This window comes from Filicampus tigris, chromosome 2 (genome assembly GCF_054856515.1).
Source record: "Filicampus tigris isolate MCC_2025a chromosome 2, RoL_Ftig_1.0, whole genome shotgun sequence".
NCBI classification, from domain to species: Eukaryota; Metazoa; Chordata; class Actinopteri; order Syngnathiformes; family Syngnathidae; genus Filicampus; species Filicampus tigris.
In genome coordinates, this window is record NC_141218.1 from 1,085,001 (window position 1) to 1,111,040 (window position 26,040).

A 26,040-nucleotide genomic window follows, 5' to 3' on the forward strand; every position below is an offset into this window, starting at 1 on the left:
CTAAAGTCAGGAATCAAATATTTTAGTTCTTTACTTGATTTGAACCGCTGCCGATTTACAGCCATATGCGAAGGTATCATCCTGGGATGCCTTTATTCATTTTTTTTTTTTTTTTAAATGAAGACAATGGAGACAATTTGCATGTGGTCTTGCTTTTATTCTTCGTTAACATTGCAGGGATGCTGGACGGGGCAGGCAGATACGCCGAATCACGGGACGTGGCCGCGGGGGCAAAAAAATGTCATCGGGACATCCCTCGTTTCAAATGGTTGAGAAATGCCCAAGTAGGAAGTTGCTATGCATTTACCAATGCAATGATTTGTGGCAATACCCAAAAATGTGGGAATTTGGGGAAAGTGAAAACTAGTTGCACAGATGTCCTGACAGTGCTAAGCAGTTGAAATGCTTTCAATCACTTGAGAAATGTGAAAGGGGTTGGTGAGTACAATTTCTGCACGAGTGTGTGGATTTTGTGTTGGAACATGTGGAATACTGAAAACGGTGGCGATTTGGGGAATGCTACAAATAGTTCTCAAGATGTCCCGAATGAGCTTAACTGTTTGAGATCGGAATAATTTGAATCACTTGAGGTATGTGAAAGGATTGGGTTAGAAGCGTCAAATGCCTGCTTTGATTTGTGAATTTTTGTCTTGGAAAATGTGGAACACTGAAAACTGTGGGACTTTTCATGACGTGGAAAATACTCTCCAATATGAGCTGACCACCTCGACGCGAATACAAATTGAATAAGTCGAGAAATATGAAAGGATGAATTACATTCGGCAAAGGCCTTCATTCATGTCAGTGGGATTTCATAATCGGAACGGAACAGATCCGAATCATCTTTACTGGCCAAGTATATGTAAAAACACACAAGGAATTTGTCTCCAGTAACATGAACTACACTAGTATTGCAGTAACGAGCAACTATGGCAAACAAAGACATGAGTACGAAGCGTCTTTGCGTAGTATAAGGGTACCTTTCGTGCCGTAGTGCCGACCAATGACGGCTGTGCAAACGATGCGGAGGGTCATCGAGCAAAGTAATAGCAACCAGTGGTGCAGAAATTTCAAGTGACCAGTAGCGCAGTAATTGTGACACAACTTTGAATGTGCCATGATGCTTGAATGCATCGAGCGCTGTGGAATATCGATCAACGACCGTTGAATTGAAATGTGCAAGTATTAGCACATTATTGGTAAAAAAAAAAAAAAAGAAAAGAAATCGAGTCTGTTCCAGTGAAAAGCACAAATTGGGAAAATGGGGCCACCTCTAATTTGACCACCCGTTGAGCGTCTGCCGCCGCTCTTTGCCGCCTTGTAATTCCCTTGCCTCCTGTCTTTGTTTTGCTCGCAGATAAAAATCTCCGGGGGAGAGGCAAAAGAGAGCCGAGAGACTCCCATCTTTTGGGAAGGTATGACTTTCTCCTTTGCCTCATCCCATTCTGGTGGTTGGCGGCGCTGGCCCGGCTGTTCTCTTCGGGAATGTTGACAGTCCACACATGTAGGGAGAGAGATTGAAGACGACGCAAGGGGGGAGGTGAGACAAGAGAGAGAGAGAGAGAGAGAGAGAGAGAGAGAAAAAAAAATGACTTCACCGCCATGTCTGGACTGCCTGCCCCCTTTTTCCCCCTCAGCCTCTCTCTGTCTCCCAACTTTTTCTTCCACCCTCCTCCCTCCTCCCTCCTCCTAAATGATTCTGGAAGAGAGAGAAGGAGCATTCAGAGCGGGGAGCGTCACATAGGAGAGGGTCGACACACTGGGACTGAAGGCGAGCGTCGCGACTCCAAAGGATGGGCTTTGTGGACAGGTTGCTTTAGATTTGGAAAGGAAGAAGGGGCATGAGGTTTGTCTCTTCCGGGGACACGCCAAGGAAGCATCGGATCGAGGGAGAAGCGATGCGTTTGAGGAACGTCGCACTGAGCTTCGAGGACGCAAATTCTGCCGCTTTGAATCGGTCAAGAAATGTGGAAGAACTAGGTAAATATTTTCAGATTGCCATTTGGGCGAATGCAGAAAAATAGCTCCGAGATAACCCTGAACGAACGGAACCGTTTGAAGTTATGCTGGCGCTTTGAATCGGCGGAGAAACGTGGAAGAATAAGGTCAAATTGTCGGCATCGAATTGTGAATTTTGTCTCCAAAAAAAGGCGGAATACCGAACGATGCGCGAATCCGAACCGGACAGTTTTACATAGGAATGGTTTCGATTGGACGAGATGTGGATCGCAAAAAGAACCTGGAACTTATTTCCCGCTAATCGAGTAGATTTCCTGAATGAGCAAAACAATTTGACGTTCAGTTGAGAAATGTGAAAAATTGCTCAAGTTGAAGCATTGATTTGTGAATTCTGTCATGTGCATAGGACGCATTGATCTCCCGTAAGTCCTCCTTGACCTTCGCAGAGACCTTCGTCAGTGCCGCTCACGATGTGGTGGTGGACTTGTCGCTTCCTCGTCCTGTGCGTCCTGGACGTGTGGACCGCAGGCCAGGGGCAGCCCCGCTCATCCCGCCAAACGGCGCCTTCGTCGTGGGCCGGCAACCTTTCGGAAAGCGCCGAGAGGAAAGTGGCGCGTCTCGGCGTGGCGTTCAAGCGCAACGTGCGCCAGCTGCGGGACAAGAGCGCCTGCCTGGACCTGGTCTTCCTGGTGGACGAGTCGTCCAGCGTGGGCGCCGGAAACTTCGGCAGCGAGCTGCGCTTCGTGCGCAAGATGCTCTCCGACTTCCCAGTGACGGCGGAGAACACGCGCGTGGCCCTGGTCACCTTCTCGTCCAAGACCCACGTGGTGACGCGGGTGGACCACATCACGGCCCCCAAGCCGCACCAGCACAAGTGCTCCCTCTTCAACAAGGAGATCCCGGCTATCAATTATAGAGGAGGGGGCACTTACACCAAAGGAGCCTTCCAGCGGGCTGCGGTGAGTGGAAAAATGACACGGGTGTCTCGAGATGATGTGGTTTTGTATCCGAGCTTTCGGCTTACTACGTTAGCATAGCAACTGTTAGCATTTGAGCAGTTCTCATGTGAAATAGAGTATCCCCCCCACTACGGGGAACTGCCAGAGCTGGACATATGTGACGGACCGGTCCATCTATCCACCGATGACGGACGCCCATTTTGTAGGCGATAAACGGTGGATGGGAAACTTAAACAAATAGCCGGACTAAGCATAGTCGGAAGCCCATTTTTTTCCGTCTATGTCATCGTCTATCGTCAATTTCCACGGCGAGGCTCCTGTTTCCAGTTTGCCGCGGCCAAGGTCCTCAAAGGTCCATAAAGGTCTCCTTTTCGGGGGGGACGGAGGGACCGTCCTATAGGGGATTACTATTTGGTCCGGCCGGACAAAATGGCGGAAGGGTACCCCGGCTCCAGGCAATAAACAGACTGCAATTTTTTAGTAAAATGCCCGGCTCTGTGAACTACCAACTACAGCGCCAACCACTAAAACACTAAAAAGTTTTATGACTGCCTGCAGGTGCCACAAGATGGAGGCAAAGCCCTCCTCCCCCCAAAAATGAATAAGCACTTCAAAGGCCTTAAAAATGCTCCATAACAAATCAATTCCCGTAAAAAACAATTGATGACTCAAGTACATGACATATTTTACTGCCCACACTGCTCTTTTCACAAATGATAATCCATTTGCACCATTTACTGTAAGTCGAATATTTTCACGCGACTTTTTGGGGAATTTTTTTGCCTGTACGAGCTTAGTGGTGAATCATTTTTACTGACACTTGAGTAGTCATTCCCTGAGTAGCGGATGAAACCAAAGGGCTTGGGAAATCATGAAGTGATACCCTTTTACTCTACTTTGAAGGCATTTTGACCACATTTTCTAAAGGCAATATGACTCAAAAACGTTGGGTACGAAAAAAATTCTATGCCTCTGGCAACCCGTCATCCAATTTTGTGAATTCTTGGTGAGTTGTACTCAGGTTGAATTGACCATTCCAACCACAATTGTCTTTTCATTTTTAGGAAAAGTTGTTACTATATTTTAGCATACCAACAGTAAGCAGGTTGCCATTTTGCTATGTGCTAGCCTTGCGACTGTTAGCATTTAGCAGGATACAGAGAGTGCTGCAAAACTGTTGTCAATTGTCCCCAACGCTTTCTCTACTCTGATTGCTATCGTGCTATATGTTAGCATACCAACTGTGGGCAGATTGCGATCTTGCTACGTATTAGCATCGCAACTTGTAGCATGTTAGCATTTGATCAATTCTTATTAGAATTATTCGCAGAATACAACAAGGGGTTGTCCTGTGAAATAATAGTCAGTTGACATCAGAGGTTTTTCTATTCAAGTTGATATCGTACTATGTGAGTCTACAAACTGTGCGCAGTTTGCTATCTTGCTAGCATAGCAACTGTTAATGTGTTCCCATTTGCTCAAGTCTCATATTGAGAACCTGAATACATGGAGGGGTTGTAAAACTGTTATCAGCCCGCCTTAACGCTTTTTTTGTACTCATGTTGCCATCTTGTGAGTTTGCCATCTTAACCGCAGCTCAAAGGTTAGCTTGTTTATGGTTTGTTGATGTGAGCCGCCTGACACCCGACGGTGCGCGCGCACACACACACACACACACGCACACACACACACACACACACACACACACACACTCCACTCGCACATGCGCGGAGGAGGACATATGGCCTGGTTCATCTGTCAAGTCCACGCAGCCCAGCTGTGTAAGTAAGCCATGTTGGTGGTATGAGTGAGGCTGGTGCTGTATAAACACCTCGCGCCTCGCCTCTGCCTTCAATCATTTGTGTCTGCCACGGACTACGGATGCACACAAATACGTCGAAAAACCCCAAATGCATTTTACACGTCGTCGACTTAGTTCACCGGAGTGGTTTGCGTTGGATTCTCCTCCGTGTTTCCATTAGCCTTGGACCGTATCCGTTGGCTAACAGCTTGGCCCTCAGGACAGTTTTTCAACTCAACCTCCTTAAGTTAAATGCTGATAAGGAGACTCCTGGCCTGGTCCCAGCTTCTAAAAACCACAACAATACCAAGAAAGAAAAAATCCCTCTGAGGGGGTGGGTCCCGAAGCGCTTTCCCAGTACTCTCAAACTCTCCCTAGGTGAGTTATCTGGTGATGTGTACATAGATTTCGAAACAGTACCTCCTTGATAAGGTGGCTGACATGTTCGATTCAATAATCATAGAATGTCATTTTGTTGAGCAAGACTTTCATTTTTTGTGAGGCGAGCGTTCGGTGTTCTTTGGGAAAAGCACAGTGATGACGATGATTGCTAATTGCGTCATAGTAATAGCAGGCCCATGTTCGATTCCCTCGGCGTCTCTCGGAGGCTGGGATCCATTAAGGCAGGGAGACATTTTTCCACCGGGCTTGCATGTAGAGACACGACTCTTTGGTCTCCATCTGTCTCGTGTCTCCGTCTCGGCATAGGCGTCAAGCGTCGTCAGCATGTGTCGCGGTGATGTCTCACTTTTGCCTTTTCTTTTTTTTTTGCATTGCTTGTGGAAAGAATGCAGACAGAAAATTAGGGGACAATATAGAGAATTCTTTCTTCCCCCCCCCCCTCTTGAGGAAACTTTGACATTTTTCCTCATTAGTGTAGTGTAGAAGCTTTGTGTAAGTGCACAAGTGAAAAATCAATTGGGAAAGTGCAACATCAGGAGCTTGTCTACTATTTTAGGAAAGTGCAACCTCACAGTTTGTCTTCTCTATAGAAGTGCAACATCAGTAGTCGGTCTTTGTTTTAGGAAAGCAGCCGTCATAGATCTTTTTAGGAAGGCTTGTCAGTAGTTTGTCTTGTTTGAAGGAAAGTACAACATTGTACGGCTGTCTTCCTTATGAGAAAGTTCATCATCAGTCATTTGTCTTCCTTTTAGGAAAGTGCAACAACAGTATTTTGTCCTTTTTTTTTTTTTTTAGAGAAGTGTATCATGATAAAAAACAACATTTTTACTTTTATTTATTTTAGGGAAGTTGAACGCAAATGATTTGTTTTCTTTTTAGAAAAGTGCAACATCGATCGTTTTTTTTTTTTCTTTTTAGCCTTTAGGGGTGTATAACATGAATAGTTTGTCTTCTTTTTAGGAAAGTGTACCATCAATAGTTTGTCTGCTTTAGGAAAATGTACCAGCAGTAGTTTGTCTTCTTTTGAAGACAGCACAACATGTATAGTTGATCCAATTTTTCTGAAAGTAAAACCTCAGTAGTTTGTTTTCTTCCTAGGAACGCATTTGATTCTCATCATATTGACCGTAAGAGTTCTTACGAGGCAGTGTCGCGTCGCCTTCTTTCTGCTGGTGGACACGGGGCTCCGGTTGGGATTTTCAAACGGACTTGATGGCCTCACTTTGGGCAGCATGCGAGGAAAGTTGCTGGGGGGGGAAAATTGAGTGGGAGAGAGGAGATGGAAGAATGCAAGGAAAAAGGCTAGCGAGTGAGGTCAAGAAAGAATGTGACTCACTTTTTTTTCACATTTCTTTTAAAGTAACCGATGGTAAGGCGGCACGTGACTCCGGGTCCGAAGAGATGGTGGAATTCTTTCTTGGCACGATCCAGTCTCGCTTTGCCAGCCAGCGTTTCAACTCGCAGGTGGACAATTTAAATGAGCGAGCGCCCCCCCCCCCAGGCCCCCCGCCCGCTCCTGCGTTGAACGCGTCCAAACCCACCTGGAAAGCCTTTGGGCTCATTAATCGCAGCCAAATGTTTACGGGCCGGCTACACGTCTTTCCATGTTTGTCATCGCGTGTCATTAAGAGGACATTAGAGCGCTGCAAAGGCGTCAACACGTGTGCGCGGTCGGCAGCCGTAAGACAGACACGGGCGCGTCCGCGTCACGTAATCGCCTCAATAACTCCGAAGCGGCGCTCCAAATAGAAACGGCCGTCTCGGGCCTTGCCAAGCCACAGCAGGCCAAACAAATAACGTGACTCTCATTCCAGTGAGTCAGCACAATGTCTCCCATTCCTCCCATTTCTCTGTTTTCCGTCCCACTTCAAACAGCGTCTGCAAGGTGAAACGAGACCATGATCAGAGTTGCCGGTGCTCAGGCAGCAGAGGTGGCAAAGGTACGCACACGCTCTGTGCTGAGCTCAAGGACAGAACCTCTTTGTGGTTAAAAACAAGCAAACAAACAAACCCAAAAAAAAGCTATTGTTGATTTTTAAAATGGAAAGATGGACCAGATCATTCGTAGAGAAGCTCCAAAAAAATGTAAGAATTTTTTTGTTCTTTTTTTTTCCAGTTTTTTTCTGCTTTTCCTTTTTTTTTTTTTTTATACGCATTACAGCATGAGACAAGAAGACATTCAAACATCAGGTCCAAAATACAGACTCTGAATGTATAAAAGTAAAAATGAATTTTATAGCTAGTTGCACCATTTTTTGTGTTTTGTTTTTAAAGGCACAGGCGAGCTTGACAGATTCTGACTCTTTAATGAAGTGAATCAGGAACAAATCTAAATAAAAAAAAACAAAATCCATTTTGCCGATCTTGATTTACTGCGTCATGCATTGTGTCTCATAGTCTACTTCTATCTCGGCCCTGATTCGCCCGCTATCAGCCAATCAGAGTGCTTAATTGTCACTGATGTGCAACGCCATGGGCTCAGTCATTTACATCATGTCGAATGACGCAACAATCTCTGAGTTTTCCACTATTCCAAACGTTGCTTTTCGTTGTTTATGAGCGCGTTTTATTCCATGAAACCATGACTGCGGATTATGTCACGTCATCAACTTTGTCTTTAGACGCAAGGGTGGCCGGAGAGCGGCAAATAGTGAGCCCGTAGCTCCGCCCCTGCGCTGTGAGAAAATGGCCAAAGCGCATCCTTTGGAAGCAAGGTGCGAGCGTTTGATCCAGCTGCCAAGGCTGAGGCCAGACGGCGATAAATCGATAAGAGCGGGCTCCGCTTCCTGTCTCGGCAAGCGCCGCTTCCCGCCATCTCGGCCTTAATCATTTCCTCCCGCTGGCGGCCCCTCCGTCTGGCCCTCGCTATCGCGGACGCTTCACCGCGCCGCCAATAGTTGCCGAGGGAAGGAGGTCATCCGGAGTGAAAATGAGCTCACCGGCCGCCAACGGCCTCTCCGTCTAATTGTTTGACGGACGCTTGTTGCTTGACGGCGCTCGCTCCCGCCCTCCTTTGTGGAATGGACGCGGAATATTTTCCACAAATGTGGGCCTGCTTTCCAGCCTGTGAGCGTCTCGAGCAAAAGGACCCCGAGGCCTCCTCATTCATGACCGCGCAGATACTTTCCATCATTTCAGACATTACATTGCCATGTGTTTTTTTTTTTTTTTTTTTTTTTTCCCCCTGGAAACCTTTTACCTTCACCTCGCCAGTCACCCGCGACCACATCCGAGCGCTACAAAATGCAAGGCGGCGAGTGTGGACGCTTAGAAGTAACACAGCATAAGTACTTTGTCGCTCTACTTTTCAGGTACGCTGCTCCGCTGAGTAATCGCCGCTACCCGAAGCTTCGTAATTGCCTGAACATGACAAAAGATGGCGGCAGAGTACCACTTTTATGTCAATGAAATTCCTCAAATCACTTCATGACACCAATATGCCACCAGATGGTGGCAAAACACTACGAAATGAAACCCCTCTACTCACTTCAACATAGTCACCGAGATAGTGATGAAGCTCGACATTTGTCTAAATGAAACTCCTCAACTCACTTCGTGACATCTTGGTGCCACAATATGGTGGCAAAGCACTCGTTGCGTCCGAATGAAACCACATTGAGTTCCTTGACAGCGAGATGCCACAATATGGCGGCATAGCACAACTTTTATCCGAACGAAACTCTTCAACTCACGTGAACATAGTTGCCTAGCACCAATATGCCACAAAATGGTGGCAAAGCACTGCTTTTGTCAAACCAGAACTCACCTAAACAGAGTTCCTTGGCACCAAGATAGTGGCGAAGGACGACTTTAGTTGAAATGAAAGTCCTCGACCCGTGTTACCATAGTTCCTTGGCACTGGGATGCCACGAAATGGCGGCAAAGTACTACTTTTGTCGCAATGAAAAGCTCCAGCTCACTTCAACACATACAGTTCCTTCGTGCCAAAGAAGGACGGTACAGTACTTTTACTGCTTTGGCCTGATCGTATCTGGACTGTATCGGTACTTTACTTTAGATTTTTAGATTTTAATAGGAGAGGGACTCACATGACAGGTTATCATAACGATAGTAAACCTTTATTCATTAAGATGAGTCAGTACTTGGGAAAAGAGTGACCTTTGCCCCGTCCGGATACACGATCCACCTCCGCTGTCGCCGGGTCCTGATGTGAAACTCTTTGAATTCGCCGAGCACGAATCTGCGGCGATGTGCCGACAGACGCGTTTCCGCGCCTTAGCCGGCCGGGTCGGCCGAGTTCGACGCTCGCGATGGCCTTCGACCCGAGGAAATGGGAGCCCGTTTGTCTCCGTCGAAGTAGAAACGCAATGGTGCTGGTTTTCAAGAAGTCTCGACAAGTATGTCTTCGAAGGAACCCGGCAAATGACCGGCGAGTCATGTTTTATGCAATTTTGCACTCTGGAGTCGACTGGCCAAGAGTCCGGACGCTTGTTGGCGTTAGACCAACGCTTTGCCAAAGCGTTCCACCGAGTCCACTTCAGCACATAAACGCCCACAATCGTCGGCCGGCCGGCCACCCAGAGCTTAAAATAGCGCCTCGCAATCGCTCCGCCAGCCTCGTCTGACGCTTGAGGCGTATGTGGGGCGCTGATAAAGGAACGCCAGCCAAGGTGTGGAGATGCCGAGTCTGGCGTGTGCGCGGCGCGAAAGCTGCTCGGCTATGAAGGCAAAGACTTTGTTGCGGCGGTGCCCGCCTTCAGCCTTCAATTACGCGCCGCGCTCGTGATCGCCGCCACTCAGGCAAATGCCGACTTGAAGTTTATCCCCGACGTGTCGGCGACTTCCCTGCCCGAGACCTCAAAGCAATCTCGAAGAAGCCAGATGCACGCAGCTCGCATTATTGTGATTCACGCCAAATATTAGTGTAGCGTAGCAACTCAATCAGATTCCACGGAGTCTTACAACAAGATTATATGCGCACGCAATGTTGCTCAAAAGCACGGCCGGTGGAGTGTAGCATGTTGATGTTTGTCTTAGGCAAAGCATAGAGCACAGTAGATAGCCTGTCAAAATAAGCACTCTCACTTCCGAAATGAAAGGGGGGGGTGCAGTGGACGGGCGGGGGCTTTCTGAGCGGATGCGGTCGGATTGCTATTGTTGTTGTTTTTGGATCGGTGGATATGGTGGATGCAAAAAAAAAAAAAAAATCCCAGAAAATGACCCCGTCTATGGTGGTCACGCTGGTGCAAGTCGTGGGAGTCTGTTGATGTTTTTCCTGCGAATGCCTGTTGGCATGTCGGTTGTTATCAACGCTCGTCCAACACGCACCGCATCATTCCCGTCTCCAAATCGCACACGCTGATATGCGCCCTTGTCGACGGCTTCTTATCGCTCCGCTGGACCTCTGCCAACATGGCCAACAAGACAAATGCACGGCAAGGCTTCTCGTCTTCTTTCGTCCGTGTACTCGCTACGCTCAGGAATTTCTACAGCTGGGACGTGACGATTTGATTTTTTTATTCATGATTTTGAAAAAAGGTCGCATTTTATTAAGGGGGGAAAATGTTTAGATTTTGTTTTTGAGATTTCCATTTTTTGTTTTACAGAAGAGAAAAAATGGTCAAAATATGGAAAAAGTAATCCACTTTTTCTCAAAAACTATTTTCTTGTCTCTTAAAAATATGTTTTCTTTCAATTCTATTTTTTTCCCCATTTTTTTGAGAAAAACGTTTTTTCTTGTCATTAAAAAGGTGTTTGATAAAAAGTCACATAAGTGGGAAAAGGAGAATAATTTTTCTGTATTATTTTTCTAAGAAGACAAAAGTTAAGTTTTTTGTAAAGATTTTGGGGGAGATGTTTTTCATGTTTAGAATAATTTTTCAACCTTTTTTGGGGTGGGGGAGAAAAAGTGACATTTTTGCGGAAGACTATATTTTCATTTTTGGTACATTTTTAAACTTAAATATACTGTGTATCTTTTGAAAATGTTTGGAAATATAAGAAAATTCTTTTAAAAAGTATTTTATTTGAAGAAACTTTGAATATTTGTTGCGTTATTCTTCGTCCAAGGTGCTTACACGAGCACTCTCATGAGCTTTTCGGCCGCATCTCCAACACGTTCCTCTGAGACACAGGGATTCCTTTGTTTATTGCGCTTCTTCTATTTGGCGCATCAAATAGCACTTCAACTCCAGCTGGCGTCACTGCAACAAATGCCTTTCACTTAGAAAGTGCTCATTTTCTTCACAATTCTCCTGTGGGTATAAAAAAAAAAAAAAAGAAAGAAAACAAGCACAAGCTGTATTTAGCACTTTTGTGTCTGACAAATATTTTTGTATTAAACCAACATGAACCTTTCGTGTTTAACAGCGGCGTATTTTGCCATTTCCCGCCCAGCTGCCGAGCAGCCGTGATAGCGTGCGAGCAGCGCCACGGCGGGCCCGCTTCTCCCGAATGCCCTCGTCCTTTTCCCGCCGCTCGCTGGCCTTTCTCCTCCCGCTCCTGCTGCCAGAGGCCGCTCGACGTTTGGCCGATCAGACAATAGAGACCAGAGCTTTCTCTCCTCCCCCCCGTCACACCCTTCACGTCCTTGCACCCGCAATGCAGGGAAATGCAGCCCTGGTTTTCAGAGGTGGCAAAAGTACGCTGTGCACTCTGTGCTTACGTCCAACTACGGATACTACTGTCAAAAATACAAGGGTGGATTAACTCCTAACGGTACAAAAGTGAAAGTTGCCCTGAAATCTGCGTGATTGACGCCCCTGCCCAAATGGGTTGCACTTGCCTATACATGCCACAAGAGGGTGGCAACGCACTACTTTTGTCTAAGCGGAAGTCGTCACCTGACTTGAAAACGCATCCTTGCTCCTCAACGGACGTCAACACACTTCCGAGACACAAAGACGCTATTTTGGTTCAAATGTAACTCCTCAACTCACTTCAACATTGTTCCTTGCCACCAGGATGCCACGAGACGCTGGCACAGCACTGCTTTCGTCTAAGTTAAAGCTTTTCAACTCACTTCAAAGTAGCTCCTTGCCACCAAGACGGCGACAAAGCACTATTTTTTGTCCGTCTAAGTGAAACACCGCAACTCACTTCGACATAGTTCCTTAAGACCAAGACGCCACAAGGTGGCGTCAAAGAGCCTAAGTGTCATCCCGAGCGTGCGTAGGGATCTCCCGGTTCCGCGGCCCACCAGCCGGCGAGAGAATTTGAGTTTGTGGGACCCCTGAAAGGAAAGTTGGACGTCCTGTCTAATTGTATGTGGTGGATTGTAAAAGCGGGGCTAAAGTTAATTTGGGAACCGTATCGGCGTCTGCCCAATGTTTTTGGGCGGTTTGCGCCCACTGGCTAGCAGCTGGCTTGTCTGTTGGAGAAATCATGAGAGTTTGAGGCCATTCTCTCCTTTTCTCTCACCCCTCGCTCCTGCTGAGGTTGGCATTTGAAGCAGCCTACAATTGAGGCTTGCTCTTAGCGGTCATGCGTGACGCTCGTCCATATTCACGCCGGTCCGGCCCGTGTCGCTGCAGCCCGGCCCGTCTGATTATACGACCTGCGCTTTGTGTTGCGCTCCGGCCGTCCGTTCTCGATACCACTCCAGCCAATTGGTTCCTGTCAATCCCAGCTGCGGTTATCATCGTGCGATATTGCCGGTAGTTTTGATTTCGTTTTGACTTTTGTTTGGGAAATTCAATTGCTTGTAATTGATTTTTACAGCTAAAGTTTCTTTGTTTTGATTCGTTCTTTGTATGAAAATGTCTCATTTTAGTTTGGTTGTTTTTAGTTTTAGTGTTAGTTTTTTTTTTAAATATACGGAGTATTTATTGCATGCAGCAAAATAAACGTATTGTGTAATAAAGTAAAGAAAAGTGCAATTCTCACGCGACCGTTCGAGCTTCCTTCTTCAGTGCGGACGTAGTGCAAGACCGAAATCGATACATTTCAAATGAACGGCCAAAGCTCATGTGTGCTTTTGACAAAGAGGAAAACAAAGGACTTTTTTTCGCTACAGTTAGTTTTTGTTAGTTTGATCAACGTTTGTTGTAGTATCTCGAGTAGTTGTCGTTCCTCCAATCGTCAGTGCTTTTTCTTCTCGTACGTTCATGTTTTTTTCCATTGGACTTCTTTTGTCGGTTAGCTCGAATCACCTCGACGCCGGCTGACTTTGGGCGAGACTTGTCTAGTTTGTGTACTTCATAATGTGAATGAGTTCCTATGGTGTCCCGCCAGCAAATCCTGCGTCATTCCCGCGCCAACGCCAGCAAGGTCATCTTCCTGATCACCGACGGCTACTCCAACGGCGGGGATCCTCGCCCCGTGGCGGCGGCTCTGAGGGAGCGCAACGTGGAAATTTTCACGCTGGGCATCTGGCAGGGCAACATCCGAGAGCTGCACGACATGGCCTCCCACCCCAAGGACCAGCACTGCTACCTGCTGCACAACTTTGCCGAATTCGAAGCTCTGGCTCGCCGAGCGCTGCATGAGGGTAAGGCATTGGCCATGTTTAGCCTCCTGCGATTTTTTTTTTTTTTTTTCTCCTTTTTTTGGTAGGATGAACCAAAACCGTTTTCCATCTTTTTATGACGGAATTCTTAGGATGAGCTGAGCAACTACAAAAACATCTGTTAACCCACTTGCCGGACTTTAGGATCGGATTGCGCGCCTCTTTCCGTTTACTTGTTTAAGTTATGTAAGGTCACTTTCAGTGATGGCAGTGACGCGTCAGAAAGGAACGTGTTCCTCCAATATATGCGTTGCCATTGTTTGCCATGACAATATTAACAGTTAAATATATCTGGCCAAAAGAGACTTCCTTAAAAAAGATACATTTACCGTACGTTAAGTGAAGTCGAGAAACACTGTTTTGTTTTGGTCATAAAACCAAGTAGCCATTTATGTGAAGTGAAATACTTCCAGTCTTTTTTTTTTTTTTAAATAAAAATGACCTACTGCATGTTTAAGTAAAAAAATGTTGTCTTTAATTTATTGTGTAATTATAAAAGGAACTTTATTCTTAAAACGTCACTGTTGAAAAAGTACTTCCAATGAAGTATTGGCTGAACCGGATTTTTCAATTTTGGATTAGGCAGAGTTGCCAGCATCTGTTGAATGAAATGCCCAGACTTTCATCTTTGTGTCGTTTTATCAAAACTATGTGTGTGTTATCTCCATACATGCACCACACATGTATCACTTTTTTGTCGAATTTTGAGGGGAAAAAGAAATGAATTCAATCCATTTGGGAAGAAGGCTAACAAAATGTGGGAAGAAGGCTAACAAAATGTGGAAAAAATATAAATCAGGATCACCGACTTGCAGGCTGAGTGGGGAGACGCAGTCGTAAAAGATCAGAGGCAGACGCGGAAGGCTGTGAGAACCGAAACACGCAGCTCCGGCCTTCCACTTTGTCATCAAGTCGGCCGGGAAGCCTCAGAGCGCACTTGGAGGCTTTCAGTCGCATGCTTGTTCACTCGTCACATTAGTGGGAAGGACACGTCTTTATGTTTGATGTCTTTTAACACCTTGGCCTGAATTTCCCAAGATCTCCCCACGGGCAGCTACATTCAGGAGGATCTGTCCCGATGCTCGTCCTTGTGCGAGGCCGGCCGGGACTGCTGCGACGTGATGGCCAGCTGCAAGTGCGGCACGCACACCGGCCGCTACGACTGCATCTGCGAGAAGGGATACTACGGAAAGGGTCTGCAGCACGAGTGCGCGGGTAGGTGGCGCCCCCCCCCCCCCAAATTAAATAAATATGTATATGTATATATCATAATTATTACTAAGACCTATTTCCTCCAGATGATAATGTCACAATCCTCCCCATATTAATTTAACGAGGGATGAAAGTCACATTGTGACAAGTGAATTGAAAAGATCCACATGTGGAGAAGCCCTGCTTAAGAGGCCTCCCCGCTCATCCCTGTCACAAGCGCTACAGCAGATGAACTTTCCTCCCTCCATTGGCCTCGATTGCGTCGCTTCAACTCGATCCAGCAAAGGCCGTGATGAAGTGCGAGACGTCATGACAGATTCCTTCATCTCGCTTTATTTACGTCGCTTCGTTCAGCCCTGTTTTCTGTTTCCGTGGCGGCGGCGGCGATCGCACTGCAACCCCACACAGGCAGGTGGTGTCGCCATGTTAGAGGTTACATCATGTTCATTGCGTTTGGGAGAAGCAAACTCCCATGCATGCATGTTTGTGTTTGTGCGTGCGTGTCTGTGACTGCAACGCAATGACTAACAGATGCACTGGCTCCAAAGTGAGTGATTGAGTAACTGTTTCATTTGAGAGCTCGCTTTGATACAGACGGACTCTAAAGGACAGTGTTTTCCAACTTTTATTGAGCGGCGGCCAGATATGAGACAAATCTCACCCCGCGCCACCGAAAAGTACGTGCGCTACATGAAACGGCACAATATCCTGCTACGGCTACCACAGATTTGATGCGAGCATCCGAACTACCAAAAGAAGAGTCTCCTCTTTCAGCAGAAAAAAAGCTTCTTATTTGTAGCCTTTCTGTTCTTTAGGAGTCGCAACATGGGACATGTCATGATACGGACTTTTGGCTGATTGCAATTTAAATTGGCAGAATAAAATTCTGATAACCGATTAATCGGCCTATCGATGAAAAAAAAAATGAATAGAAATGCTGGCAGAAGCTTTGACTGCTTTAAAGTGCTTCGTCCTGTAGTATCTGTTCAACTTGACAACAGAGAGAAAAATCGGCGAAAATCGGCCAATTTTGTCTCGGCCTTGTGTTGTTGTGTGGTTATGCGTTAAAGAAATAAAAGAGCTAGAATCGGCCGATCGATCAGTTAGACCCTTTGCCAGCGTTGTGAAGTGAGTTACAGAAAAACGCCAAGTTAGCTCATGAGAACAGTGAAAGAAATCCACCTCGCTGGCTTGAAAGTTTCCACATTTGATGTAGTGGAGATGGAGCCGCTTTTGACTTCAAGTAGGCCTGGCCTGCATGAAGCAGAGCTGTTGTGTGGATTCTGGCTACTCGGTGTGCGTCACCGCTCAGACTTTTTGACAGGCGCAGCAAAACACTGCTGCCAGAGTCAAGCCTCCCCCTCCACAGCTCGCGTGCGCGTTTGTGCGCGTGTGCGTGAGCGGCTTCAGGTGGGTTCGCCCGTCCAGACTCTGAGCTTTGCCTTTTTCTGTTGTCTTTCTTTTGGCTCCCCTTTTGCTAAAACATACAAGAACATCCGCGCTGTCAGTGGGGCTGTTATTATTATTGACTGAGCAATTTGGTTGGAAACCCAATCCAAATCCCCACTGTGTACAGCGCTATTGTTTATAGGCGCGTCCGAGCCAAGAGAAGGTCTCTTCCAAAAAAAACCCCGAGTGCAATTCCAGCAGATCAAGACAAAAGGCGAGGCCTCGTTTCGACACGGTTGTCGGACTTTGACCGACGGGCCATTGTCGCCTCTTGGGCGCCCGTGGGGGAGATGCCTGCCCGGCCGCCCGTCTGAGCCCGCCTGGGGAGGCGCTTCTGAGGAGCGAGAGTCAAGCGGGCTCTGTGACCCCTTGTGGAGCCCGGGCCCAATGACAGCAGCTCTGGGTTGTGTTCTCGTGGCCTCGTTAAACTCACTCAGTAGCGCCCCCTGGAAAGTTGAGCTTTTTGAGTCTTTTTCGACACCGGTTTCACCGATCCAAACAAATTTGGCGGACATCCGTCGTAACAGGAGGTCTGCCATTTTTGTTTCAAACAGTTCATCCGGAGACAATTCCGGGAAAAGGGACCTTGGAACTTGACGGCAGTTTCAACCAAAAACATGAATTTCGGAAGTCATGTCCGTCCTAATTTTACGCCGCAAAAAGTCTCATGGATCCCAAGTCAGCCATTTTAGGTTAATGCTGCCGTCTTGAGGCCAAACTCCATGAAGATGAGGCTTGGAAAGTTTGAAAAAATGATCCCCTGGCAACGGTTGCACTGAACAACACACATGTTGGTGGACAAGTGTGTGATAACAGGACGCTGTGAAAAAGTCTGGAGGACCCACGAATGAAATTGAACAGGAAGTCAGCCGTTTTGGTTTGAAGCAGCCACCGAGGGGACAAATTCTATGAAAAAGGGGTGTGGGAAAATCACAATTAGCCCCCGACAGCAGTTTCCACGATTGACAAATGATTGGCAATTCAGAGTGAACGTTTCCCAAATCAAGTCTTGCTCCGGACTGGCTGAGCCTCCTTCGGCCCGCACGCCCCCAAATTCACTGCGGCCAGCACCGGGATGACAGCGGCCTTCTATTTTCAGTCATGTGCAGTCAGATGCTGAAATAAGTGCGGATTCTGCACCTAAGGAGTGGACCTGTTCCATAAACAGTGAGGACTCTCTGTTACCGCTGGCCTGTGTAAACCTTCAATTCCCCCCCCACACACACACACACACACACACAGCATCAATAACTGTAAACCGTGCGGACAGCGTGCCTGTCTCCTTCCAACATCGTGTTTCTTCGGGGCCAAAGCGACAGGCTGCCTTATTTGCAGATCTGGTCCTCGTCTGGTGGATGAGCAAAAGTGAAATCTCAGTAAAAGGCCACTTTTTAGGGCTACATTAGCTTGTCATTGTGTTGCTTGTACGCCATTGGCCCTGTTTTCAAGGTTGGAGAAGTAGCATAAAGGAAACAACCCAAAGATGTTTTCTTCCAGAATATGTTCTATGCAAGCTCGCTAGTTGAAACAAGGAAATCTGAATAATATGAAGTTAAATGCGGCTCTTTTTCTCCATCTGTGGGGGCGGCCATTTCGTCACTTGAAATTGACATCACAACTGCTCGGGGCTCAGGTGACGACCAATCGCGGCTCAGCTTCAGAAAACAGGTGAACTGTGATTGGTTGTTACCCGAGCAACTGTGATGTCAAGTGACAAAATGGCCGCCCGCGCAGAAGGCTCAAAACTCGTCTTCCACAAAGGCAAAATGAATCAGAATGCCGCGTTTCAACTAGTGGGCCTGCTGGGAAAAAAATATTTTTGGCGTGACTTGGCCTTTTTTAAGGTGGACTTGTTATTGAAGTCCAGTATCATGTCGACGTCTTGGCGGTGCGATGACTGAAAGCAGAGCTTTGCCTTTTTCAAAGTGTCTATTTACTGTCCACTGTGGCCCACGCGCGCCGTGGGCCTTTTTGTCACTTATTTCCCAGCACGCGGCCGTCTATAATCAAGCTCAGCAGACTGGAGCGCTGCCCGTGTTTGTACAGTTGTTGAGCGGTTGGCCTCAGTCACTGCGCCCGCCGAAGCCCGGCGCTGCCGTAGTCTGTAATGAGCGAGCGGACTGAGCGCCTCGTCCTCGGGAGGCTGCGGGAGCTCTCGGCGCTCTTCCCATGAGCGAGCCATCAGAATGGCTTGACTTCCTCCTCGAAATTGCCGAAAATTGCGTGAACACCAAACAAAGGCACCCTTTTCGTCCGTCCCCCCACCCCGTCAGACCCTGGCGTGAACGCGTACACTTTAATTGTCCATTTCCAGTGTCTATTTATGCGCACGAGAAGTCTCAGTTGCGAGCGGAACGTCTCTCTCTCTCTCGCGACACTCTGGAACTTAGGAGCCGGCTTGATAGAATGTCTGCCGTGAGAGGGCCTTCGACCGCAAGCGAGCGGACTGAGCGTGCCAAGGTAGACCAACGGATGGAACTCACTCGTTAGGACTTTGGCAAAGGACAAGCCCTGGAATTTGCCCCAAATGACTGCTTTGACATCCGAGAGGCCGACTTTAGGGGTCCCTGAGAATTTTCAACGCGTCTTCTTATGGTAGACACGGCCACCAAATTTCATGACCGTCGGTGAAGGTGGTGTCGAGCGTCATGGTTTCTAACTTCACACGTGGAATTTGGGCCCAACGTGGCTGCTTCAACCCAAAAAAGTTGTTCAATTTCATTGGTAGGTCTTTTTTTTTTTTTTTTTGTGCAGCTCATTCTGATTGACATGTCCACCAAATTTCATGGTAGGGGCTATTTTTGTCCAACTTTCCACATCCCTTTTTTTCAATGAATTTGGCCCCCAGAAAAATGTAGGCATGAGTCCGTCCAACTTTTTCGCGCCTCATCTTATGACAGACATGTCCACCAAATTCGGTGCAAATTGGTGAAACATCGCAGGCCCTTTTTTTCGTGGACTTTTGCCTCCCAAAGAGCCAAATGGCCAACTTCCCATTTATTTTTCATTCGTTGGTCCTTGAGACCTTCTCACGCCGTCCTATTATGATCGACGGAATTTCCTGGCGATTTGCTGGCTATTTATTCTTTTCACCTTCCCCAGCCTCTTTTTCGGGGAATTTGGTCCCCGAATGTCTGCTTTTCTTTCATGGAAACGTGTTCACTTATTGCAGGAGAGTATGCAACGACACGTTCCCCCGCGATAAAGTGGGACTCACCGTATATATCCGTACGTCGATTCTCGTCATCGCAACCGTCAACAAGAAGCCAGAGCAGAGCAAAGGAGTTGGGTTTTGGTCCATCGCACCCTTTGGCCTACTTGTGGGAAACTCGCCGATTAGCCGTCGACGCTCCAACGGCGAGATGGCAGAATTTCGATCCCCCATCTGGAATGGTCCGGCCTCGGTTGCAGAATAAAATAAACCAGATGTTGACTCGGACCAGATGTGCGGACATATTTGCGTGGGTAACATCAAATTGTGAGATTTGCTGCCTTGCAATTAGATCATTTGCGTGGAAGATAAGAGGTGGGAAGCCGCGTTTGTAATTGCACCGTGTGGATGGCCGTGCGTTTTCTAGCATGTGTTTGTGGATTTTGTGGGAGTGAGCCTCTGAGTGTACACAGGGACCTACGAATGTGACCCTCGCAGTTGAAACCATGTCGGTCACCGCGGTCCCTCCGGGTAAACCTTTGGTGTTCGGCCCAGTCTTTTTTTAGGCCGCTCCAATCGAAACGTTCTCGTGTGATTGTAACGTTGGCTCCTTGCTTATGAGCTGGCCTGCACTTTCTTGGCCTTTTTGCTTTTTTTTTGTTCACTTCCCAGTTCTTCCTGGGAGAGTAATTACGCCGCTCCAGCCGTGAAATCTAGTCTAGGTTAGTTTGGCAAGCTGGAGCTGCTTATCCCTGAGGGCCTTGAACTTAGCATCAAGTTGCTTTTTAACGGCTTCAAACCCCTGTGGCTTTTTCTCCTACAACTCGCGCTATTCCCTCTTACTTTCTTTTCGCCGCTTCCGCTTGTTTGTTCCCTAACATAAGACTCTTCGCTGCATGCTAAAGAAAGTGAACTTGAACAACGTTTGAAAGTATCAAGCGACTTTCTTTCAGTGATGCCCTCAACAATATTCGGGTGCAAACAACGAGAACTGCTGGAGTTGAGTTTACTTTGCTGACTCTCTGTGAATTGCCTCTGACTTTAATGATTCTTGGGGGGTTCAATTGTCGGATGAAAGAATGGGAGCCAATGAAAGCAGAAAGTCTTTCTGCTTTCTGCTCTCTGCTCATCTGCCCGTCGCCGCCCTACTTCCTCTCTAAATAAAGGCCGCGACGTCTGGCTGCTGTGTAATTGCGAGCGCCGCTGCGTCCAAACACAATGGCTGCAGATTCATTATGTGGCCTGTGGCGTGCTGATACATTTCAAAAGGAAGTTCATTCTTTTGTCGTTCATCACTTCCTGCTCATCCCTCCCATCTTGGCCCCATTCCTGGCGGAACAAGCCAGAAAGTCTGCGCTTGCGGAACTGCGTGCGCGTCCATCTGTTGTGCGCACGGTAGGCCAAAACATGCAACCTTTCGGGATGCTGGCCCCAAATCCAAACCAAAATAGCAGACTTCCTGTTCAATTTCATGTGACTTTCTTGTGCGTCACATGCCGACAGACGTGTCGAGTGAATTTTGTGGTTTCAGGGGCTAATTTCTTTCTCACTTTCCAGGTCCCCATTTATGGACTTTGAGCCAAAAATGTCTGCTTGAAACCAAAATGGCCGATTTCCCGTTCAATTTCTGCCGTGGATTTTTTTTTTCCCCCTAACTTTCCGGGCCCCTTTTGCTTGGAATTTGACTCCCAAACTGGGTGCTTGAAACCAAAATGGCCAACTTCCTGTTCAATGTCAGCCATGGCTCATTGAGACTTTTTCATGCGTCATCTTCTGGCAGACGTGTCCACCGGACTTTGTGTCGATGGCTGAAACTGGTGTCGGGAGCTTAGCTTGAGCAACTTTCCTGCCCCTCTTGGAATTTGGGCCCAAAATGGCTTCTTCAACCAAAATGGCCGACTTCCTGTTGACTTCCAGGCATGGCTGAAATTGTCCGCTGAATTTGATGGAGACGCCGGAATTCACACAAGGCCTTTTGACTTGACCGTCCTGACATGAGTTGATACAAAACCGTCGTGTTGAGTATCTATTCTCCGTGCTTCACATGCGCTTAATGTGCAGATCTTGCAACGACTGTGAATTCCAAAGGGGTTGGAAGGAAAACGCATAATATGTCTCATTGCTTAAGGCCTACAAATCCCATCTAATATCCCCTGTGGAGAGTTTTTTTTCCCCTGCACATTTTTCCATCTCTCGAGCATGTTTAAATATGTGCGTGGGTGTGGACTCGCGCAGTTTATGACTGACGATATTAAATCGTCCCAAGAAAACGGGGCGCCTCTGCATCCTGTTTTTAATCAAGTGTTATCCCAAAAATGATTTAAGCTCATGCAGCACAGTGGCCTAGTGGATTGAAGATCCGTCCCAACGGCTGTAAAATATGGATGGATGCATTTGAAACCAAGAAACCTTTTTGAATGTCATAAACTCCTTTTTGGTTTTCTTGTATCAGGATGTCTGATGATTATTGTGGATTTTTTTTTCCTTTTTTTAAAATTTTTTTTTTAGCATGCCCGCCCGCCACCTACAAACCAGAGGGCACGCCCGGAGGTTCGAGCACCTGCCTGCCATGCCCGGACCAACAACACACCTCCCGGCCCGGCAGCACCTCACTCAGCGACTGCGTCTGCAAAGCCGGCTACCAGCGAGTGGACTTGACCTGCCAGGGTAATTGCAAGGATCAGTCGGGCATTTCTTCAAAACAAAACGTCCTCGTCGTATCGTCTGTGCAAAAGAGAATTTCACAAGTTCACCGGCGACCCGTTCAAACTTTCAAATGTTTTGCTCATTCAGGACATCTTGGCAACAATTTATTACGTTCCCCAAATTCACAATTTTACCACAATTCCCCCCAAATAATTTGACAGTTTGACCTCCTCCATCCACTGTTCCCCCATTTTTCCCTATTTTTCAAGACAAAATTCCCCATTAAGTATGTTTGACATTCGAAAAACATGAAGCCCAAATCTACCTGATCCTTCCACATTTCTAGAGCAATTCAAACCATTCCAATTTCAACCCGTTCAGAACTTCGATGGAACCATTTTTCACATTCCCTCCAATTCCCACATTGAACAGTTTTTTTCACATTTTCCTCGGCAAAGTTCACAAATAAAACCTGATCTGGTCTAATTTGCATGTTGACCTCCTCCTTCCACATTTCTCAAACAAATAGAAAAATGCCCAAGTCTTACATTCTATAGTTTTAGTCTTGGGTCATCACATTTCTTCCTTTGCTTTTTTTGGCCCCAGTGGTTCACTGCCCTGCGCTGTCGCCTCCGCAAAATGGCTTCTTCATCCAGAACGTGTGCAACAACCACTACGACGCTGCCTGCGGCGTCAAATGCCAGCCGGGCTTCGACCTCCACGGAACGGGCATCCGGCTGTGCCAGGCTGACGGCACCTGGTCGGGCTCAGCCGCCTCTTGTAAACGTAAGCATAAACTCCATTTCCACTCTTAAGCTCCTTTTACCATATCGATTTCAAATGCTTCAGCAACAAGTGGAAATACACTCATAAGTAGAGTAGAGTAGCTGTTGACAAGTTTTACACAATGTATTTTGGGCCCGTGTAAACAAAGAAATGTGCGATGCCACCTCACATTTTGGAGCAATAAAACATCTGAAAAGGAAAAAAATTGCACATTAATAGCATAACATGTTAGTAAAAAACATGTTTATTTGCTGTATTTTGGCTTTACGTGGGAATCCAAAACGACCCCTTGCATCCGATTTAAAAGTCTTGATGCGTTAAAATGTTACGAGGAAGTCTTAAAAAAAATGGGGCGGGGGGGGGGGGGTGTCGGTCTGGTGTGATGTGTCAATTTCACTAGCAGCAGACTGACAGGCGGTTCCTTGGAGGTCCCCTCCCTCAGGCCTCAAAAGCTGGGAGGTCCTACCCAATGACTGAGTGGAACATCACACAAGTGGAGCTCCACACTCAGGAAACCTTTGTTACATACTAGAAAGGATCAAGCCGCCCTCCCCCCCCCCATGCTTCGTGCCTTCCGAGTCGCGTCGATGAAAGGGACCTTTCTGGCATGAAATGGCTCCTTGCTTCCTTTCCTTTTTCCCTTCCCTAGCTGACTTGTTGAACTGCCTGACGCGCATCTGTACGAGCTTCCCCTCCCCTCTAACATTCCTTCCTGTTGCTGTGTCCTTCCTCCTTCCTGAGCCCCCTCTTTAATTGGACCCTGCCTACCTCTTCTTTCCCCGGAACATCTGTGGAGCAGAAAGCGCAAAAAAAAAAAGAAGTGGTCTCCATCCCTCAGTCTGTCTCAACACGTCCCATTCATCCGTTTTCGGCCTACCTGCTATAAAGCAGCCGATCACAGGGCACATACAAACAACCATTCGCAGTCGCACCTATGGACAACATAGTTACCTCGCAAAAGTCGTCTGATTACTCATCTTTCCCCATTCAAATGAATGGGAATGCCATTCATCTCTTCGAGCCTCCCTCCAAAGACAACATCCCCCCCCCCCCCAAAAAGGCTGTTTTTAATAGAGGGGAAAAAAGCACTTGTCCTTCATTAAAACAAAGCCTAATAAAAAAAAATACATTGAACGTCAAGAATTCAAAAGTTCAATTACATTCGTTGTGCGGCTCCTTCTGGTGTACCCACCTTAGCCACCGGGGGCAGTGTAATACCGTACAGTCATGTAGACACAAATGAAGAAGGATGTGCTTCTTCTTCTTCTTCTACCATTACTGCAAGTGACTCAGTAAGGCGCTGAGTCATTTTTCACGGAGGATAAAGAATACATAGTTGTGAGTATCAAATAAAAGTGACCTCAAAAAGCATGCTAACGCGAACATGTCGATGGTATTTTGCGTTATTTGTTCGCATTGAGCTAAGCAGACTTGACGCAGGCAAAGCTGTGTTGTTGTTTTATGTTTAATGTGACATTCGACGTCGACTGGGAAGGTCATTATACGGCGTGTGGCCTCTTTTTCAATCGTCAATATTTGGCAAACTGCGGCTTATTGCGACGTCATCAAGCTACGGAGGACTCACAAGAATAGCAGCCGCATCATTGGCATGTTGAAAAAAAACATACACAGTACGCTAAATGATTGTCATCGTGATTGCTTGTCTTTTGACGTGCAGCACGCTCCTGCCCACCGTTGGCCAAGCCCCCGCACGGCAGGCTCAAGTGCAGCAACGGCAGCGCCTCCTACCGGGCGGAGTGCCAGGTGGACTGCAACCGAGGTCACCGAGTGGAGGGGGACCCCAAGATCAGCTGCCTGGCCAATTCCCAGTGGAGTGGACCCCTACCTCGGTGTGTGGGTAAGCCTTCCCGCTCCGGTCATCAAGACACCATGCGTCAGTTTGCGCCCCTTCACTTATAGAAGAAGCGAATGGCAATGGCGTGGCTCAACGTGATCATGTTTGTTAGCGGGCAAGATCGCTTTTTCAACTAAACTATTTCGGAAAAGCGATTCAAAAGCAATTTCTGTGACATTTTCTGTACATGTGCCAAGGAAGGAACCGTATCATTTTGAGCCCAAATTTATTTTAGTTTTGTTTGCTAACACTAGCAACAGTTGGAGTTTGGATGGGGAATTTATTTCTTTTCATTCGTTTGTTATTTTCAGTGACATTTGCCGCCCGGTCACATAGCAGGATTAGGCCAAAAACAATAAACCAATTTCCGCAAAATTTCTGTCAATGAGTGAATGGTGATCTGGCATGTTGGACACAAAAATATGTTCTTTGCGTCCCCACTAGTAGCAACAAGGCATTCGGATGAATATTGCGTTTGTGGAATGGGAGGGCACTTGCTGTCGACTGAAAATGACATCACAACTGCCCAGCGCTCAGGTAAGGACCTATCACGACTGACCTGTTCTCTGAAGCTGAGCCGTGATTGGTGGTTACCTGAGCAACTGTGATGTCATTTTCAGTCGACCTAAGTGGCAAAATGGCCGCCCCCTGCGATGGCTAAAAACGGATGCATTAACTCCTATTCCACAAACAAACATTCATCAGAATGCCATGTTTAGACTAGTGGAGGTGCATAAAACATATTGTTGTAAAGAAATTTGGGGGGTTGACTTCTACTTTAATGGGGAAAAACTAAATTTTAGCGACATTTGTTGTAGAAATGACCCAAATTATGCAGAAACTATTACGCCGGTTTCTGCGACTAAAGCCCTGAGCAATAAACTCACAAAAAAAAGTTTAAAAAAAAGAGACCTTTCTGCCCAAACATATCAACATGATCCTTAATTCCCCAATTTCCTATGACAAGATGTCGAGTCAAGCACAGTAGGTAGTGGCAAAAAAGCCAGCGGAATGAGAGTTTATGCTTACCTCTCGTTTTCATAACAGCCGTCTCAGCCGCTTCCTGACAGCGCCCCCCCCCCCCCCCCCCCCCAAAACACCTTCTGAGTGCCGACTTGTTTGTTTGTCCTTCTGGGCGCTCTCGTCGTAAATCTCCGAGCCGGGCTCCGAGTCGTTTTATTTGCACAGCGAAGTAAGGCGATCGCCTCAACCTCCCCGAGAGGATGCCGCGATGCGGGTGAAGCCGCCATTCATGGCTTGTAGCGGACGAGTTAGAGGGGGGCAGGCAGGCAGGCAGGCAGGCAGGCTTGCGTCCCAGAAAGGAGAGAAAAGGCCTCCAGTTCTCTTGATGAC

At 47.1% G+C, this 26,040-nt stretch overlaps 1 protein-coding gene across 7 annotated transcripts in view; it reads left to right on the plus strand.

The window, feature by feature from the left end:
* The window catches only part of svep1 (sushi, von Willebrand factor type A, EGF and pentraxin domain containing 1), an 82,593-nt gene that overhangs the window by 28,239 nt on the left and 28,314 nt on the right, over positions 1 to 26,040 (plus strand). For 6 of the 7 annotated variants that reach the window (XM_086023797.1, XM_086023802.1, XM_086023798.1 and 3 more), the window contains 8 exons: positions 1,358 to 1,540; positions 1,638 to 1,980; positions 2,366 to 2,918; positions 13,315 to 13,570; positions 14,627 to 14,803; positions 21,909 to 22,067; positions 22,653 to 22,832; positions 24,511 to 24,690. In XM_086023797.1, coding sequence (XP_085879923.1) covers positions 2,430 to 2,918; positions 13,315 to 13,570; positions 14,627 to 14,803; positions 21,909 to 22,067; positions 22,653 to 22,832; positions 24,511 to 24,690 — 1,441 coding nt within the window. In that variant the 5' untranslated portion in view covers positions 1,358 to 1,540; positions 1,638 to 1,980; positions 2,366 to 2,429. Of the gene's footprint in view, positions 1 to 1,357; positions 1,541 to 1,637; positions 1,981 to 2,365; positions 2,919 to 13,314; positions 13,571 to 14,626; positions 14,804 to 21,908; positions 22,068 to 22,652; positions 22,833 to 24,120; positions 24,171 to 24,510; positions 24,691 to 26,040 lie in introns of those variants that run through there. The other variant, XM_086023804.1, reaches the window with a different exon arrangement.